The sequence below is a fragment of the Thermobia domestica genome, chromosome 2 (assembly GCF_964235325.1).
Source record: "Thermobia domestica chromosome 2, izTheDome1.hap1.1, whole genome shotgun sequence".
In the NCBI taxonomy this organism is placed as follows: Eukaryota; Metazoa; Arthropoda; class Insecta; order Zygentoma; family Lepismatidae; genus Thermobia; species Thermobia domestica.
Window position 1 is genome coordinate 192,149,921 of NC_137455.1, and position 19,963 is coordinate 192,169,883.

Here is a 19,963-nt window from a genome sequence, read left to right on the forward strand (position 1 = left end):
TATATTTGGAAGGACTTTTCACCATACATTTCGAGCGTTGAAAGAATTTAAGTCAAAAGTGTTAATTGGGATGACCTTAATTTTTCAACATCTACTTTGTGTTTAGCAAAAAGTGTTTTAACTCTAACTAGATATGGGTTACCACTAAGAATGTAGAAACAGATCTATATAAGAAACACAAAGTGTCAAATTATGTTTATTTTTTTATTGAAGATACTGTGGCACCGAAGTATATAGTAAAGAAAAGATCAATACAAGGAAAGATATAAATCTACTCTATTAAAGTTAGCTCACTGCAAATGAGAGCATAAATAAATATAAAAAAGAAATTTTCAGCAACACAAATGATAAGTGATTTTTTTAAATAATAAAAGGACTTATTACTTGCCAGTAAATTCCATCACACAATATATTTAAACTATTGAAAAATTCACAAACATTGCACTATGTCACACAAAGAGTGAAAAAGTGAATGAGTAGACCGGGACTCGAACCCAGAACCTCTGGCAAACCGTGCCGATGCGTCTTGGTTAATACATCGGCACGGTATGCCAGAGATGCTGGGTTCGAGTGCAGTCATTCACTCTTTGAGTGTTATTAAATTCGCACCTACAGAAGATCTGGTGTGTAAAAAAAATCGGTTGTTTCCTCCTTTCATCAATATATTGCACCATATCATTCACGTAAACAAACCTATAAAATTAAAACCTACTTCACATTTTTCCTGTGCTGACGGTTTTGTATTCTTGGATGCTGACAGTGGGAAAAACTGTTATTTTGGCGTCTGAAAATTCCAAATACAAACCAATATTTCTTCCTAAAACGCCAATACCTAATGAATCTGAGATAGTAACTCCGCGTAATGTCACTGAAAACAAAAGAGATTAGTGATCTATAAGTCATTAAATGTTGATAACATATGTATACAGTTTGCAGTTTGTATACACGGTAAATCGTAAATTTTCCATGACTTCGAAATCGTCTCTTTCGCAGTTCAGCTGAGATTGTGAATGTTTTGGGGTGTATCAAGTACTTGGTATTTAAGTACTTCTTCGCATATTAATAGTCGCAGTCGCATTATTTTATACTTCCGACTCTTTGAATTGCGTTTTGAACTAAACCAAATGCAAAAACTGTACTTTTGTTTATTGTGTATAATAAGACTTTTAGTAACTGATCTAGGGAGATGAAGTCTAGATTTTTATTTTGTTTTCAATTACATAACATGAAGAGTTATTAACTAGAAAATTAGCTCACGAGATCTGCTAATTATCTTTATAATATTTTCTTTTCGGCAAATATGGCGATTACAAGACGGAAGTTACTTTAACTGAGGCGCAATGCAGACTACGTTTCTGATCGGAATACTTCTGGTATATTCTGCGATCATGTCTTATCAAACATTGGATTAGGTAGGGTATGAATGACAACAACGAAGAATGTGAAAAAGTAAAGCAAGTTCCACGAATTTTATGTAGTAGATTTAGTTTATATATTTATATATATATATATATATATATATATATATATATATATATATATATATATATATATATATATATATAACTGACTAATGCAAATCGGACTGCACACATGTTTGAACTTTGTAATAAAGAATGGTTAAACGTGAACATCGATCTGACTATTGAAAATGAGCCTGCACGTGTGAAGTAAGTTCCAGAACCAATACAGCAGAGAGGATGTCCGTCAAAAAGTTTTTCCGAGTCAAATGATCATTCAAAACTGAGCAAAGTATTTGATCTCGTGCACAACAACAAGAAAGAGTTGATAGTTGCCGCACGAGTAAGTCTATACAAATCTGACAAGAGAAATGTAGTACAAGTATTGAAACACATAAACAGGTCTCCAAGATAGGTATCTTAAGATGAAAAGGACACTCTTCTTTTCCTCTTTCAGGACCAATTATCTACACAATAGAGAAAGAGTTAGAACTTTATGTTGACGGAAAATACACAAAAACGTCGTACACACACTCACGAAATCGGGTGCAAAAAGCCGCGAAGCAAACATATACCACTGCATAATGCATTAAGAGAGGCCACGAAACATGCTACTCTGATGAATTATCAGTATCAGTATCAGTAACAAGACGTTCGTGCCGAAATTAAGCTACAAAATTTTATTGATATCACAGCACAGAGAATCGCTGAAGTTCAGAAAGAGATGATCAGGATAGCAATCTATAAATCACCAGTAAACGACCTATGACATACAAATGATGCTGCGAAGGAAGTGCGCAACACTCTACTAAACAAAAGTTCTCTGAAAGAGAAAAAAAATGCATATTTGCATGCAATTTTCATGGTTCCACTGCAACCTAAAGTACGCGAGATCATATCATGGCAAAATTCTCGTCCATCATCCACGAGGTTCGTCGGTCGTACAAACTTCTGTTCGAAAAAGAGACTATTCAGCTAATGAGAAAAGAAGTAGATGGTATCAAGGACCAACTTAAAAACATCGTCGCCACAGGAAATGAGACTTAGATTTGGACGTGCATCACAATTCTACTTACCAATGATCGACAGAAAAGCATTTAGTGCCATCTCAGAATCGTCCACACAATCATGTGAGATTTGCGGAGCTACATGAATGACCGCGAGAACTTATATCAGTACGGACTTTCAACATTACATGCATGAATAAGATAGTTTGAATAAGTATTACACACAGCATATAGATTCGAGTACAAAAAGTGGCAAATCAGCAGCGACGACGACAAGCACGCTTTCGAAAATATAAAGAAAATAAAAACTGATTATTTGGAGAATAAAGTAAATCTTCTCGTGGATATACCGAAACCAGGCTTTGGAATGACTAACGACGAAAACACTGCAAGATATTTTTTCAAAAACCCTAATCTGGCGTCAACCATTACTGGTATTGAATTGTTGAATGGCTGATTAAGAACCTTAATATCATCTTGAGAACGATGGCTTTTGTGACTATACCTTAAATTATGATGTATTTAAAGAATTCACAGAGAAACCAGCAAAACTGTATTTTGACTTGAACCATTGGTATAATATGCAATCCAGCTGCATAAAATTTTAATTCATGATGCATACATAATCAGAACTGCTATTTTACCTATAAGCATGCTCTCTGAGAAAGCAATGGAATCGACGAGCAAGGACTGCCGCACTATAGGGAATTTCACATGGGAAAAAAGTTGAGGGATTTGCTGCATACATTGTTATATTCTTCAGATCCCGTGGTTTCCTCAATCTTAAATACTACTGCTATCTACTGCAGACATACGGAACCACTCTCACAAGATGTAAGAAGATTATTGTTACATCATTTGGTACCTGAACATGATGCAATAACTCAGGATTTAAGCTTCTCCGAGAACGAATAAGTAAGAGAGTAAGTACTGTACGTATGTAATGTAGTTAGGTATGCATAACACAGCTGCAATATATTGTACACTTCGCGGCTCAAAAATCGTTATAAAAACTTTAAGTCCAAATTAATAACAAACTCTTGCCTTGTTTGCTTATGCGTTCAGAAACAAACTTTTCAAACGACTACTTGCTCCTGATATTCCTGATATTGAAACTTGCATTGATATTACTATTACCATTTGAACAGCTCTTATCAAGGACTTCTTACCTTTTATACTTTATTTAAATAATACCAAATCTTACCTCATGAATCATAAGGGCACTCAAGCTGTAAACAACACCAATCCAGACTTCTTCACTTTGAACTGTAAAATCATCTACTTTTCCTTCTGGTGTCATACCATTCACTGCTCCCATAGTACCGTTTTTGAATTTCAGAACATTGAACTCATAGATTGTTTTTAAAGCAGTCTTCACATGATCTTCACGAAACACCTGCATACAATAAAAAAGAATTTTGATTTTAAACATATGAAAGAAAATTATTCATTTAAACTGATAAAACATGGACAGAAACTAAATTGCGCTAATAAGTTTAGCCTCAAAAATAGGGTTTGGGTATGATCTCTAGATGTCAAGCAATTGTAATGTCAAGTATGTGTGGTATAGGTGGTATAGGTAGTGTATGTGCTGTCATCAAATGATGTGCAAAATACATCAGCTGTAAGATTTCTATTATTATTATTATTATTATTATTATTATTATTATTATTATTATTATTATTATTATTATTATTATTATTATTGTGTCGTTATTGCCATAGTTTGCCAATTTTCTGGGAGACGTATCTTTTATTCGTACTACCGCGCATTTTAGCAAAATGCGATTCACAAGACATCACTGAGGAGTCCTTTCGCCAATAATTAACCCTGAGAAGAGGGAACTACAAATGGAAGGTGCTAGAAACCTCAATTATCATTTTCGTCAGTATGGCAGCACACTTATCTAGCATTAATATGTACATGGCTTCAAATGAAGTGCCTCCCGTGCCCGCACCAACCGTAGTCTTTCTTGCTTATTGTCAGACTCAAGCCTAAATTCAAGCACACTTTACTGGTCATCGCCTGATTTTTTTTTCCGTCTTTTGCGCGGGAGACCTATTGTATCTCCAATGGCATGTCCATGATTCGGATTCAGAGTTAAATTATAAAATTATTGTACTATAATTCCTCATAGTTCCTGTGCACAAAAGATACTTTAATGTCCAAACAATCTAGTTAATTGTCCAACATAGTTATGATGCGAAAGAACTAGGTTGGATCTAGGAAAGAATCAATATCCAAAGTGAAAAATCACTACAGAAAAGTCGTCCAAATTTACAGCTTAGTCGCTGAGAAAAAGAACTTTACACTGAATGAACATCTCATGTTAGAAAGTGAATTCCCTTAAATATTTTTTTCCTAATAACTACTGAATAAATAGCATGGTCGTCAGGTACATTTTCTCTAAAGAATGTCAGAGTAAGGAAGAATTGAACCCTGTGGATTTGGACGTCTCGTTCAACAACGAGGCTATATGAGACGTGGACCTGCAGATTAATGTGGAATTCGATCCACATGAACTCCCACTGAGAATCGAATCCGGGTCTGTACGCCCCAAGGAAGTTCATCTCTGCTTCTTGTTTCTATTCCTTCGAGCACAAAATACCGTAACATAAATTTTCAAGGCGAGCAGTTTTAAAGAATGGAATAGCTTCTTTCATTTTTGAATTATTGGAGATACTTATATTACACTTTCATACATTTACAAGTCATTTATAACCATAATATAGCCCAAATGCAATGACTTGATAGTTGGCTAAGTTACAACTACGATCAAAAATGTCACACGAAACTTTTTCTCGATCAACTACTATCAAAACAAAATGTCATGGGAATTTGTAAATTCCAGTAAATATTGCCAGGATCATTATTTGCCAACAATTAAGTATCTTCTTTCCTAGCATTGAGCTAGTCAAAGGCAATACCATATTTGAGAAAAGTTCCTGAAATCAAACCACAAAGACACTTGAAAGGTAATTATAACATTGCCGTTATTTTTGCTTAGCATAAACCAGCGTTTCCCAATCTTTCTGACGATGTGGATCCTTGTGGCGACTGTTAATTCTCCGTGTCCCTCATGAGATCAAAATGATATTTTACATACCTAAAACTGAATTTTAAAACACTAAGTATGTAGTTTATGAAATACAATGCTGTTATAAATGGAAATATTCAAAAATGCTATGATCATATCAGTTAGACCTAATGCGAATTCAATATTCACCTAATGTGAACACTGATGTTGCTTTTCAGATGTAGAACTGGCTCCACATTAAGTCTGTTTCTGCATTTGTTTCTTATATGTACGAGATGAGAAAATATCACGGATATATACTGGCAAAAGGCAATAAATGTCCTATAGCCCTTTAAAAAAATAATTTTAAAAAAAATAAGGATAAACAGCCATAGATTGGAACCAAAACTAAAGTAACGGTAACGAAGGAAACAGGATTTTGAAAGTGAATCACGAGACAGCTCGATAAGTTGTTCTTCGACAGAAGGAATTTAATATTCCAAGTCTAGAACGGGAATTTTTATCTACTTTTTTAAAGGATAAATTTTAAAATACATGACTGTCACATGTTAAGATGAGGTTTGATGACCCTTTTCAATCCCCCATGGTCTTCCGAGTTCGAGAACAACAGATTGTGAAACACTGGCAAAAGCCATGTGCCTGCTAGTTCCAATGATACTTAAGCTCGTGAGTGACATATGTACAGAGTAGCGCGCTAAATAAATTCATTGTTTCTCAACTTCATGCACGAATTTGTTTAGATGTAGACTTAGTTCTATAGGTTTTTTTTTTTTTTCAACCTTACTGTTTTCTACTCACCTTAGGGAACAAAATTCTGGAGGAAATGAACTCCAGTTATTTTCACGAAAGCCATTCTTCTTGAAGAAGAATCTTACGAAACAATATATTGACCTAAGAACTCATTAACGTTCCACGAGCTTTCCTAATATACTGATTCTCTATGCACCAAACAACATGAAGGGAAAAGTTCGGAATGAAACGATTCAAAACAATTCTGATTGTCCAATATATGTAACACGCAAATCTCAAAGTATATGTTCGAAACATCCATAGATTTAATTATGTTATTTGGGGATAAATTTAAAGTGCTACACCGACTAGCAAAACTAATTTGTTAACATCCGAGATGCACGCAAAAACATAATTATGTACCCTGTAGAAGGAGAATAGATCAACGTATCCCAAAAGCAAACTATGAGATTACTTTTTATTACATTTTATTAGTTTACTTTTTATTGACCGATCTCTCAATTTAATGACTTTAATGACCGGAAAACGTGCCGTTCCATTTTTGCAAGCTTACTATACGCAAACTGCACGAAATACTTACACAGAAACAATGGAGCGCACCTTTTCATTGTACAAGCAATTAGTGACATATATAGTGACAGCAGACCATATAATACCGATCAAAATAATATAAATCATGAGCATGAGACGTATTTGTATATTTTTCATATATTCTGTCAATTTTGTTACTTACTTTAAATCATAAATATTGGCTTTGATTTCAGACTACGGCGAAGATTCGGAATACTCAAGAATTTGACTAGCGACAGCAGCAAGCCATTGTAGCGGGTCGCAAACATGAATGACTGCATCATCAACTGGGCAGTCTGTGTATTTAGAAGATAGTAACGAATTTCCTGAGACGGTGGAAATGACAAAGTGGATACATAAGCAAGAAAGCTAACTGTGGCCGGCATCGCTATGCCAGTTATGTGACGCATTTGAATTTTTCATGCATCATTCAACAACTCCCGACTTACATCACCCGAAATCGCACAAAAAAATTGAACTCCCGGTAGGCCTAAACCATTCAAAATTACCATCCGCCGTCATCTGTGAGCTGCAGCCAGAAGGCCTTTCATTTCTCCACCAAATCGGAAAGCACGAGAGGATAGGGCTGAAACACAGATGTATAATTCAGCAATGGTCAGAGGTGGTATGGAGTGCCGAGAGTAAATATAATCTGTTTGACAGACAGGTGGTTCAATGGCGAGCGGTTTCATTCAAAATACAACTGAAATATGAAGGAGAATCAGTTATAGTGCGAGGGCTTTCTCTGGGAAGGATATAAGCCGACCTCTGAGGATACAATGAATCGTGCACATTTATGCATATATTCTTGAAAACGTTGTCATACGCGAGAAGCAGTCACGGTCATGGATTCGTATTTCAGCACAACAGCTGGAAGGACAATGCCTCTGCAGTACAGGACTATTCACGTGTCATCACATTAAGATTCTGGACTGCTCTAGCCAGTCCGAAGATTTCAGTTTCCTTAAGAGTTTATAGGATGAACCGAAGAAGTAGTAAACAGAGCTCGGAATATGGCAAAGAGATCTGAACAACTAAAGGCAGAATGGAACATTCGTTACTCGACAATTCATACATCACTGCAACAATCTCTTAACAGTTATCGGGATTTTATTAAGAGCAAAGGCTATGCTGTGAAGAATGGAGAATTTTGTGCACAAACATTTTCTTAATTTCTATCAATTTTGGACTTGTTATGTAACTTGAATCCTTGTCATACGTTTTGTATAAATCTGTAAATTTTGATGAATCTTTCTTTTTGTATGGCTTAAATATTAAATCCAACCTTGATTTTCAAACAAATAATACCTTTCATTATAACATTAAAATTTCGTCAAAACTCACTGATTTCAAAACAAGTTAAACTAGAAAAGTCGAATGATAATATTATTTGGAAAGGTACGTATGTACAGAAGATTAACTGGAGACCACCTACAGCAAGACCACACTTGACATGAACTGAACTGAAGATTTACCACAGACTAATGTTTCCTATAAGCCAGTTTATTGTTCCGTTTGTTTAAAAATGTGTTATTCAGGAAACAAATATAGTACCATTATGTATGCAGCCCTCTACGTGGTGAAAATATTTGCCGACCGGTATTATGAATGACTCCATTCTGGTGGGGACTATAATTGAAACATGTTCATTTGTTTTAGATATACAGAACATCGTTGCTTGTTCATGATAACACAATGTGTGCACATAGCACACAGAGCAGTCATTGCGGGTAGCTCGACAGTGCTGTGTGCTGACTCATAGTGAATAAGGCTGTAGTGTATATCACGGCTGTACGGATCATATGGCTCCGAAAATAGCTGTCATTTGGGAGATGTCCTTGCCAACACTTCTGCTTACAGCAAAATAAGTAAACAGTGTATAAAGAAGGTTTATCTGTATCAAAGAAACGAATATGAAATGAAATCTTTGAGTTTTACGTCCCACGGTTATGCCGGTTAGGCTAAAGGAGACGGTGATGATGAATAATGAATGAAATGGTGGAATGAAGAAAGTGGGAGGAAACGGGAGAACCCCGAGAAAACCCACACGTATCAAAGAAACGAATCAACGCAGTATTCTTCGCAACAAAACGGACATCCTCCTACTGCTGGGATCTCCAATAGTAACCATCATATATATATCGGAGGCCTAGGCGTCCCACTGTGTAAAAAGTGCGTTCTTTGGTACAACGTAAAAATTTGTCCCCTCAAAGAGAAGAAACAAAGGTAGCAGAACGTTTCTCCACGACAATAAGTAGCATAATTGACCAAGATTTGAAACTTGTAAAGAAGTGTAACTCGAGTCCATATGCTACGTCTCTCACCCATCATGCCTGGAGAGAAAGAACGAACAGTCGGAAGCTGTGTGAACACAATCTTGAAGGGTACCGCTAAAAGTTTGTAATCATGAATGAAACATAGGTTTGTCTGCCAGGACATGATAAAATGAGAGTCATCTACTATCGTAAATGTAATTCCATAGGTTATTCTGACTAGCAATATGAATGTGCTGAAGTTTTCTACGAGGTTTTGTGGTTGTTGTTGTTGGTTAATGCTAAAAATGGACATGCAGAGTTGACAAAATGGATAAAGTTAATGCAACTTATCAAAAGGACATTTTAGAAACACTTTATCGCCATGACATTAAATTTCTGTACAGCAGCGACACATGCTGCATGCTCACTCACCAGGACAAGAAGTCCAATCTTTCAGCAGAGTCAACGGTGACATACATGGATCGGATTCACAGGAATTCATACAGAAATTCCTGTGAATTTCATGATATGGATTTTTGTATGTTTCTATTGTTGACCTCAACATCGACGGCCGCGAACTCGCCTGTCTCTGGAAAATTTCCCAGGAAGAATGGAACACACTGGAACAAAATGTTCATCAACGGCATCTCCTTCAGTGGAAACTGAGATCCAGGTAGAGAGCTGACATAGGCTTTCACATCGAGCACAACTGCCAGAGACGCCATGGTATTACTTAAGGCGTTGCGGGTGACAACTTTATCATCATAAACATGAAAGGATGTTGTTTATACATACTTCTTAATACAATCTTTTTCACTGTTATGTAACGAAACCATTTTTTTAATTGTTTGATTTTCTTTAATTGTAAAATTAAAAAGAAAATCTTCCTACAATATAGATACTAATGTTAATTAAGGCATCGATTCTCTTCTAAGATAATGGAGCTAGTGAAATTATGCATGGCTGGAATCCCTCCCATATTTAATACATTACCAAGCAATGTCAAATTGTTTCATATTTCTTAAGGCCAAAAATAGAATGAGAAAGCTGGTTACTTTTGTCATATAAACTTTTCTCAATTCTGTAAGAATAGAAAAGAAGAAAAAAAATCCTGAACATGCATTTACGATACTATATTGAGAGCTTCATTTATTTAGTTCGTATATCTAAGCTTAAACCGATGACGGAATTGTTACCAACAATCAAATCCGAAGAGCTGCAGGGTGGCTCGGGCTCAAGCGCTTCTAAATCAACTAGGTTCCCTCTCCCAAATACATAAACATATATTCTTCTTTGACATGTTTACTAATTTTAACTAGTAGCACTGTGAAAATATACTTTCACTGAATTTGAATTTCAAGGGTTACTACGAGGGCATATGCTGATGATTTTTGCCTCCTATTTTTTTTATTTTTTTTTAGATACCTTCAGAAATCGTCGAACGAGGACGGCAGTGTGACTGGTTGTCTGTGTCCTTGAGGTGTACCAAGTTTGAGGCCAGTGTGACAGTATTCTGGGAAGCTACAGGTGTAAACATGAGAGCATGTTTGGATATACGGTTAAAATAGCGTGCAGTGGTATAATTTCTCACAGCAGAGGGTGTTTCACCTATTGACATTCATCACTGAATGATGCAAGTATATGGTACAGCATGTGTTGAAGTGGGTACAGTGAGGCGTTGGGCCCGAGAGGCCAAGGAAGCAGATCCGCGCACCTCATCACTGCACGATGAACCCCATACAGGAAGACCAGTGAGTATGACAGATCACCACAAACAACCTGCTAATGAACTGATTCGTCAGAATCGAAGAATCACACAGCAGGATTCCCTTGTCCAATACCCTTGGCATCTCACGTGAAAGGGTGTCACACATTATTCAATGTTTAGGGTACCGCAAGGTGTGTGCCCGTTGGGTGCCTCATTTTTTGACAGAAGAAATGAAACAGAAAAGGTTATACAATTGTTAAGAACTTTTGCAGCGGTATGAGGCTGAAGGTCATGCATTTCTGAAGCGAATTTTCACAGGTGATGAGTCACACGTCCATCATTTTAACCCTGAAAACAAAAGACGAACCATGGAATTTCACCACATTGGTTCTCCGAGACTCAAAAAAGCCAACACAGTGCCATCAGCAGGAAAGGTGATCCTGACAGTGTTCTGGAATAGCCGAGGTTGTTCATTGTGAATTCTTGCACAACAGGAAAAGTGTAAACTCTGAGTCGTATGTGGCAACTGAGTCGTATGTCGTATGTGCCTGAGAAGTTTAAGGGCACGTGTCAACAGGGTTCGACAGGGAGTAGATGTCCTCCTACACCATGACAATGCAAGGCGCCACATACAAGCCACATAACTACAGCTGCTCTTGGGACCATGTAGTTCACTGTGCTACCCCACCCACCTTACAGTTTTAATCTTGCCCCTAGTGATCTTTTTGTTTCCAAAACTGAAGGAACATTTGAAAGGCACACACTACACCTGTGATGCAAACGGTTTGTTTATCGTTGGTGCAAATGTATTGCAGTAAATGGCGACTATATGGAAAAATGAGTATATAATCTTGTAGAGAATTGTGTAAGCTTTCATTTGATAATACATCCTTGGCTCTGAGATTAGTAGTTTCTTTTTTATAATAACCTTGGAGGCAACAATTATCGGCATCCCCTTGTACTTGTACTGAGAACATCACTAAAAAATAAATAAATAAAAGCAACATTTTCTCAAAGGAAGCCCCACTTCCTCCACACACTTTGGTGAAATATTGAGTCCCCCCAAAACATCTTGATGGGTATATCTTTGAAATGACTCGATCTTCTACTTTGTAATGTTAACTAAAATTTAGGCAAATACAATCGTAGTGCGACTTACCACGATTATATTTCTCTCATATTCGCTGCTCTAATGCCAGTGACACTCGGCAACTATAGTCCCCTTGATGCTTCGAGAGATGATATTGTTAAGACGTTCTTGCAACAAGAAATGCATTAATAATAATATTCAACGCTCCATACGCGCTTACCTTACACACATAAAAAGGAGATTTTATATTATCTTTTATTTGCCAAGCAATCGCGTCGTATATGCTTTCGTTTTTCGCTTTTCCTCCTTAACGTGGCTCTTCTTCTTAATCAGTTAAGATTACAAATAATAAAACTAACATTTTTAATTTCATTTTTAAAATTGAGAATCAAATTATTTGAATAAAAGTTATCTTTAAATAAATTTCAAAAGTACTTCTCACCTTTTCTGAAACTCCACTAGCTTTCAAGTACCAATGTCCACACAGTTGATCAGACATAATTGATTTGGAATGGCACGACGTAGAACTATCAAAATTGTAATATGATCCTAAAAAATATTTTCTATTTAATTATAATACATAAAAGTACAATAAGTTTAGACTTTATAATAAATTTCTCGATTTTATAATTCTAAATAACTGCCTTACGTGGGCTACTGTTTTACACAGTAAGACTGACTTTTACATTCTAAGCAATTCACTTATACAATACTAGGTATTTTTGGCATTTGAAATGCAAAATTAAACTAAGCGACCTCACGAATAACGCGCACGCAAAATACGCAAATGCAAATTTCCTACTGTTAATCCACCTGACGTACCCCATGTCAAGAATCCTTAAGCACACAGTCGATTCTCGATACGTCGACAAATAAAAATAATTATTTACATACAGGATGTAATATAACTTTATGCTCCGTTGTAGACGCACAATTCCGTTCCACGATTTTTTTTCACCTTTTAAGCTAGTGACGGTGCATGCGACGGAACGACGGATTTGGATGCTCGCTCCGTGGAATATACTACTTTAATATTTTAATCTGAAAAGTAGTATCCAAAACCAAATATTACAACAAAAAGGATTATGAATGAAATAGGCATCCGCTTTGTAATCTGTTATGGGCACACAATCTCATTTCGAAAGTTCCTACGCTGCTGATGGTACATTCGACGGAACGATAAAGTCTCTGCTTAGTCAAATAAATCGGTTTTAACACTGGGAGCGGAGGTTGTTTGCCACATGCGGCAGGGTTTTGGCGCTTTTCAAATTAACATACAGTAGCAATAAATGAAATAATACGTGAAATTTTTGTTAAAATAATAAAGTATGGTTCTTCGTTGAATAATTAGCATAGTTTTGTTTCGATATATTTGATATCGGCATATTTGCGATATTTTTGAAAGAAACTATTTTTTGAGTTCAAAAAAGAAAATTATAGACCTTAATATAAATGTTATAAATATACAAACTGAAAGCAATAGCATTATTTGTACATAAAGAATGCATGTCACGAACAGTAGAGTATTGTATGTTACATTGAAGAATAGTATACGCTATTTTTGCACCAAAGAAAAAACAGGGTGTACCAAAAGTACTTGTCACAACCTGTCCATATTTCCTAGATCCCTGTAGTTACAAATCATATCTGCTTTTTATGTGAAATAAACGGAAACATTCCAGAACGCAAAGACCAACATTGCAATCTGAACAATAATACCTGCTGTCTTTTTTTACACTGTGTCCTTTTGCTTTCCCTTTTGCAATACATACTAATCATCTTCGTTATGTCAGCCTCTGGGGTTTGATGACGGTACCTTTTCTGCAAAGCGTCGTTCAAGCAGCCGCCCAATTTTCACTCTGCTGCCAGTGTCTTGCGTTGCTGTTTCACTTTTGGTTCCATCGATTGTGAGCATAACGTACGAATAAAATGCGAAACATATATTTTTTGTGGTTCCACTATGTTGTGCATAAGTACCGCATTAACCACTGCCATCACAATCATGTGTATAGCAAGCCGTCTCCTCCACTTCATGCTTCTGTGTTTGAGAAGAGCATACGATAATTTTTGATCGGAGAGGTCGCTTCCTTTTTTCGTTCGAATTATAATCCGATACCGATAGTGATTTCTCTGTCTCTATTTCTCTTTTATTCATTACAATCCCCATATCTGCTGCGTGCTTAGTAGATAACATCACACCTTAGATGCCTTACCCTAACCGACTACACTATCACAGCTCTAAATATAATAGTTTGGAATTGGTTATATATAAGTGATGAAGGAAATTAATAGGCCTTGGTGTTATGCTTCGTTGTGGGCCAAAAAACAGTTTTATGAGTTCTCCGACCTTCTGAGTATTTGACGGTGCATTCGATTTAAGGAAACGAGAGGTCTGAGTGTTTGATTCGTTGAATATACAGGCTTTAATACTTTTATGAAAATACTATCCATTTAATTTTATATTAACCAAATATTAACGCAATAATAATGCGTAACAGTTCGAAATTGGTTTTGATCTTTATCAACAGACCAAGATGATTAAACCATATAGTTTGTAATTAAGTCATACTACAGCGGAAACAGATCCCCTTCAGTAGTGTTCTCTTGTGACACCATGTTGAATTAATAGTCGCAACCACTGGCGCAAATCCCGGGGGGAACGGGGGGGACTGTCCCCCCCCAATAATCTGAATGAAAAAGTGCTTTTTGAAATAAGTGTGATGATTTGTGTCCGACTGCCACAAAGGAAAGTGAGATGAAATTAGTTTATCTTGGTTTATCCACTTTTAATGAAAATGAAGGTGTGCGACTGTGTGTGACGCAACCTGATGTGAAATCTTAACTCCTCCTCTCCCCTAGGCCCTAGCACACGAAGAGTACAGGGTTTGTATGATAAGTAATGAGACCAGGTCTGGAAACATTGTTTTATTGATCTGATCTGTACAGGGACTTAAAAGCTTTCGAAGTACTGTCCTCTTGCGTCGATGCACTTCTGCAATCGATGTTTCCACGCTGCAAACGCCCCCTGGAAGTCAGCAGCCGGCATGTCCTTTAGAAATGTGGTCACGGCTGCTTGGATGGCTGTGACGTCTGCAAAACGGGTTCCTTTCAAGCGTGGCTTCAGCTTCGGGAAGAGGAAGAAGTCGGCCGGGTTCACATCTGGGCTGTAGGGTGGTTGTGGAAGGACTTCCACCCCAATCCGGGTCAAAAAGGAGGTCACTAAGAAGGCGGTGTGGGCAGGGGCATTGTCGTGATGCAACTTCCACCGGCTAGCGATCGCCGGTCTTTTCCGCTTGACGCTCCTGTGCAGTCTCTCAAGGACTTGTTTGTAGAAGGCGGCGTTGACGGCTTGTCCTTGGGGTACAAACTCCTTGTGGACCACCCCCACATTGTCAAAAAAACAATCAACATTGTTTTCACCTTTGACTTCGACATTCTGGCCTTCTTGGGGCGCGGGGACGCAGGAGTGTGCCACTCCGCGCTTTGACGTTTCGTTTCAGGGTCGTACTGGAACACCCACGACTCGTCACCTGTTATGACGTCATCTTCAAAGTTAGGGTCACTGTTCATGAGGTTCAACAGTTCCTGACAACAATCAACACGTCGTTGCTTTTGTTCGTCAGTCAACACTCGCGGCACCAGTTTCGCACAGATTTTTCTCATTCCCAATTGTTCCGTCACAATCTTGTGCACTGTTGTGTGGTTCATATCGAGTTCATCAGCAATCAATCTCAACGATAATCGACGGTCTGAGTTCAGGAGATCCCTCACTTTTGCCACAGTTTCGTCCGTAGTCACTGTTGTCGGGCGTCCAGCCCTCTCCAGATCCTCAACGCTTTCCCGGCCGTTCCGGAACGCACTGTGCCAACGAAACACCTGGGCTTTGGATAGGGCTTCCTCTTTGTAGGCCTCCGTGATGAGAGAAAGCGTCTGAGTAGCCGTTTTCCCCAGGCGAACGCAAAATTTGATCGCATAACGCTGTTCGATGGAACCCTCCATGTTTGTTGATTTTCCGCCGTGACAAGAATGTTCACAAGGGCTTTGTCCAAGGCTTGTCCGCGCTCCACTAAGGCTCGGAGCCAACTGACGCGCGGTGCGTTGCTTTGCTCGGACCCCCCCCTACATCCTCCATCACCGACAAACCCGCTCCAGCGACACGCGCGCCGCGGCGCGGCGAGTCTCATTACTTATCATACAGACCTTGTATATAGACTACCCAATGTCAGTAGAACCCATCTTTTCAGTAAATGCGCATTTCATCTATTTGTAGTATCAGGCTAGGCATCTACTACTTCGTAAGCTAATTCCATGGCCTATTGAACCCGAAGCTTCAATGCTGCGTTCACAAAAGCTCTCCATAGAATTATATCCTTAGCCAACTGGATCCAGTTTCTACTTTGCATTCTTATTTTTGCGAGATCCATCTTAATATTGTCTTCCCATCTGCGCCTAGGTCTTCCTAATGGTCGTTTTCCGATTGGTCTTACCGCTAACACTTTGAAAGCATTCATACTTTCTTCCATCCTGGCTATATGTCCTGCCCACCTAAGCCTTCTAGACTTGATGACCCTAACAATGTTTGGTAAGCCGTATAATTTATATAGTTCCTCGTTATAAAGTTTTCGCCATTCCCGTTCTTCTTGGATCCGAATATTCGTCTGAGGATTTTGTTCTCACAGTCTATGTTCTTCCCTCAGAGTAAGCTACCATGTTTCGAATCCACACAGAACAACAGGCATGATTATCGTTTTATATATTTTAAGTTTCAAATTCCTCGACAGAATTCGCGACGACAAGAGATTTTGAACTGAATAGTAACACGAATTCCCTGTTTTTAGTCGATATTTAACTTCTTCGTGAATATGAATTTCGTCTGTTAATATTGATCCTAGATCTTTGAAAGTATCCACTTTATCAAAAGTATTATTTAATATTTTAACGCATTCGTAATTTGCCGTGCTACGGTCCCGACGCACTTCCATGTATTTAGTTTTCTCTGCATTTCTTTCTATTATTCTCATATCATCCCGTATTAAATTTACATCATCAGCGTACGCATAACCTGGTGAAAACCGTTCAACTCTAGACACTGGTTGCTATCTTTGATTTTCCTTATAGCGTATTCCAGGGCAAAGTTGAATAATAATGTGACAACGCATCTCCTTGTTTCAGGTCATTCTCGATGTGAAAGCTCGTGGACAAAAATTCTCCTACCCGAACTTTACTTTGGGATTCATTTAAACATGCCTTAATTAATCTAATTAGCTTTTTCGGTATTCCAAATTCTGTAAGAACGTTGTACAATATTTCTCCCCTAACCGAGTTGTAAGCCTATTTAAAATCAATAAATAGTTGATGAACCGGGCTACTGTATTCACATTTCTTTTCGAGCACTTGGCGAATGGTAAATATTTGGTCGATAGTTGATCGATTTCGTCTAAATCCGCACTGATAATCTCCAATAATTTCATCTACGTATGGGATCAATCTTGCTAATAGAATGTTTGAAAGGATTTTATAGGATGTTGACAGAAGAGAGATGCCTCGATAATTATTACAGTTAGTTTTGTCGCCTTTCTTGTGAATTGGAACAATGATTAGTTCTTTCCACTCTTGTGGCAATTCTTCCTTGTTATAGATAAGGAGGATGAGTTTGTGTATCTTGTTCTACAATTTTTCGCCTCCAGCTAAAATTAACTGAGCCGGAATTTCGTTTACACCCGGAGATTTGTGTTCCTTTAATTTTTTTATAGCGGTTTCTACTTCTATTCCGTTGGGTTCTGGAATATACGGTCCTGCGGTGTGTATCTCCCTTTCTCCACGCACTTTATTTTGTGGCTACGTGTTAAGCAAATCGTCAAAGAAATCCTTCCATCTATTTAAAATGCTATCTGTATCACTGAGAACTATTCCATCAGCTTTCTTTAATACAAGCACGAGGTTGATAGCCTTTCTTACATTCGTTGATCCCTTTATACATGTCCCGAATGTTTTTATTTTTACTATTATCTTTAAGTACCTTAATTTTAGCTTTCAAAAAATCGCGTTTCTTTGTTCTTAAAGTTTTGGAAGTTTTCTACTTGACGTCTATAAAATTTTGTGTAGTTATTTCATTTGGATTTTGTAGCCAACGTAATTTTGCCTGTTTTCTCTTCTCTGCTAATTCGAACCATGGTTTGTTCCTACGTATTTCCGCCTGTCCCAATTTTTCTTTTGAGAGAAGATGCTTCGTATGCAAAGAAAAGAATTGAATTCCTGGAATATTTTTCTCCATAATCTTAAGGTTACATCTGTTAACTAAAGAGTATATGACATGCGTCATTTTCTGTAACGATTCCTGTAATGTTATTGAGATTATCAACATTTTGCTCAAATACGAGTATTGTTGCGTCATACATAATTGATATTCTTTCTTCATAGTTTTGGGGAAGTCATTATTTATATTATTATAAAACAATTTTAACGTGGATCTTTGTGGATGCCTAATTAGAAACATACCAATTGTAAATATGTATGTATTCAGATTTTAGAATGTGTTCACGGCAGTGATTTGTAATAGTGATATGTACTACTACTTCATCTACATCGCCTAATATATAATATACTCTACAACAGGTTCACCTCAAAAATCATATTCATCTACCGTGATATGAGTTTCATCTCCTTTCTCTAGAATAAGCCTCAAATCTGCCCACCATCCAATATTGAAGACAACGAATGGCGTATTTAGGATTTTGTTTCGAGGGACTATGCCCAACACAAGGAAGGAAGTGGGCAATTGCCCAGCTGAATTTGAGAATTAAATAATTTATATTTTAATTTATGCATAAATTGAAGTTATAATGGCAAGAATTGCAGACCGATAAATCCTATATGATATGATACAAAAAATTAGGAGTGAATCTAACCTTTTATTCTAGTCATACAAGAAAAAGGAAACATCCTCTTGGCCTTCTTCATTTCGCGGGCTAGTTATTCCCCCGTTTTAATTTTCTTTAATTCAAACATTCCCTTCTTCTAAAAATAACTAATCGATTTAATTTTTTCCTTTGTTATGACAACCAAAGTCCTGTCATGTTGATATCCGCGCAAGTTGGTGTGAAACACCAGTTTCGCTTATCTACTCCTCTTAGTTTTGGTGTTACTGATGACAGCCGACTTGAATCATAACTGACAACGGTCGATAAAGTATGATAAGCAAAATGAAAGAAAGAGAAACAGAAAAGTAAAAAGGACGAAACAAACAACAAAAGGACGCAGTTCTTACATGGAATGAAATTTGATAAATACAGTATTATTTCTGAACAAAGAGCATAAGAAAATGTAAAGTCAATGACATTCTTAGAAATGGTAAAAAGGATTATTGTTGTGCGTGGAATGCGAAAAACTAACAAATTTATTTCGGGGGGAGCTTGAGCCCAGTCCGATAGCCCCATAAATACGCCACTGAAGACAATTCTGCTTCCCTGATCATTCACAGCATTGTTTTTCAACTTCATAAATGTTTTGAACATCGCTTATATATATATATATTATGGGAACGGTCTTACCCGTCCCCCCCAATGTTGAGGACAGATTTGCGCCGATGGTCGCAACAATAAAGATTACAACATATTAAATACAAAGTTAAGATTCTCCAGACTCTTTACTACTTTCTTTTTCTTTAATTAACTTAATTAATAATAAACAATATGACAATTATGAAAAGTAGGACATTTCATATTTACAAAACGCTATTAAATGAACTAAATATTGCTTCAGCACCTTTTATAGTATGCAGACGACATGATTCCATAAATAGTGCACCTACATCTCTGGAATTTTGTAGAGATTACTTGGCTTATTTCTTTTTCTTTTTAATATTCCTTACTTTATTCGAAAAAGAGACGGAAAGCTGAGTTAAGAATCTTTATGTGACAGTTTTTCAACCACAATTTCTTCAAAAATGCAATCAATCAAAACAAAAATCTCGATGTAAATACTTGCTCTTCGGTGACCCTAAGAGCACTTCAAATTTGGTGAAGATTTCTCATAAAGCCTAGTGGACAATAAACCAACGATGCTCTCGAAACTTTCACAATTAAC

The 19,963-nt window shown here is 37.2% G+C and overlaps 1 protein-coding gene across 4 annotated transcripts in view; it reads right to left on the minus strand.

Annotated features, from left to right (window-relative positions):
• The window catches only part of LOC145678331 (non-lysosomal glucosylceramidase), a 111,412-nt gene that overhangs the window by 38,075 nt on the left and 53,374 nt on the right, over positions 1-19,963 (minus strand). For 3 of the 4 annotated variants that reach the window (XM_081748351.1, XM_081748353.1, XM_081748352.1), the window contains exons 14-15: positions 12,321-12,427; positions 3,672-3,863 (exon numbers count right to left, since the gene is read on the minus strand). In XM_081748351.1, the coding sequence (XP_081604477.1) occupies positions 3,672-3,863; positions 12,321-12,427 (299 nt within the window). Of the gene's footprint in view, positions 1-3,671; positions 3,864-12,320; positions 12,428-19,963 lie in introns of those variants that run through there. The other variant, XM_081748354.1, reaches the window with a different exon arrangement.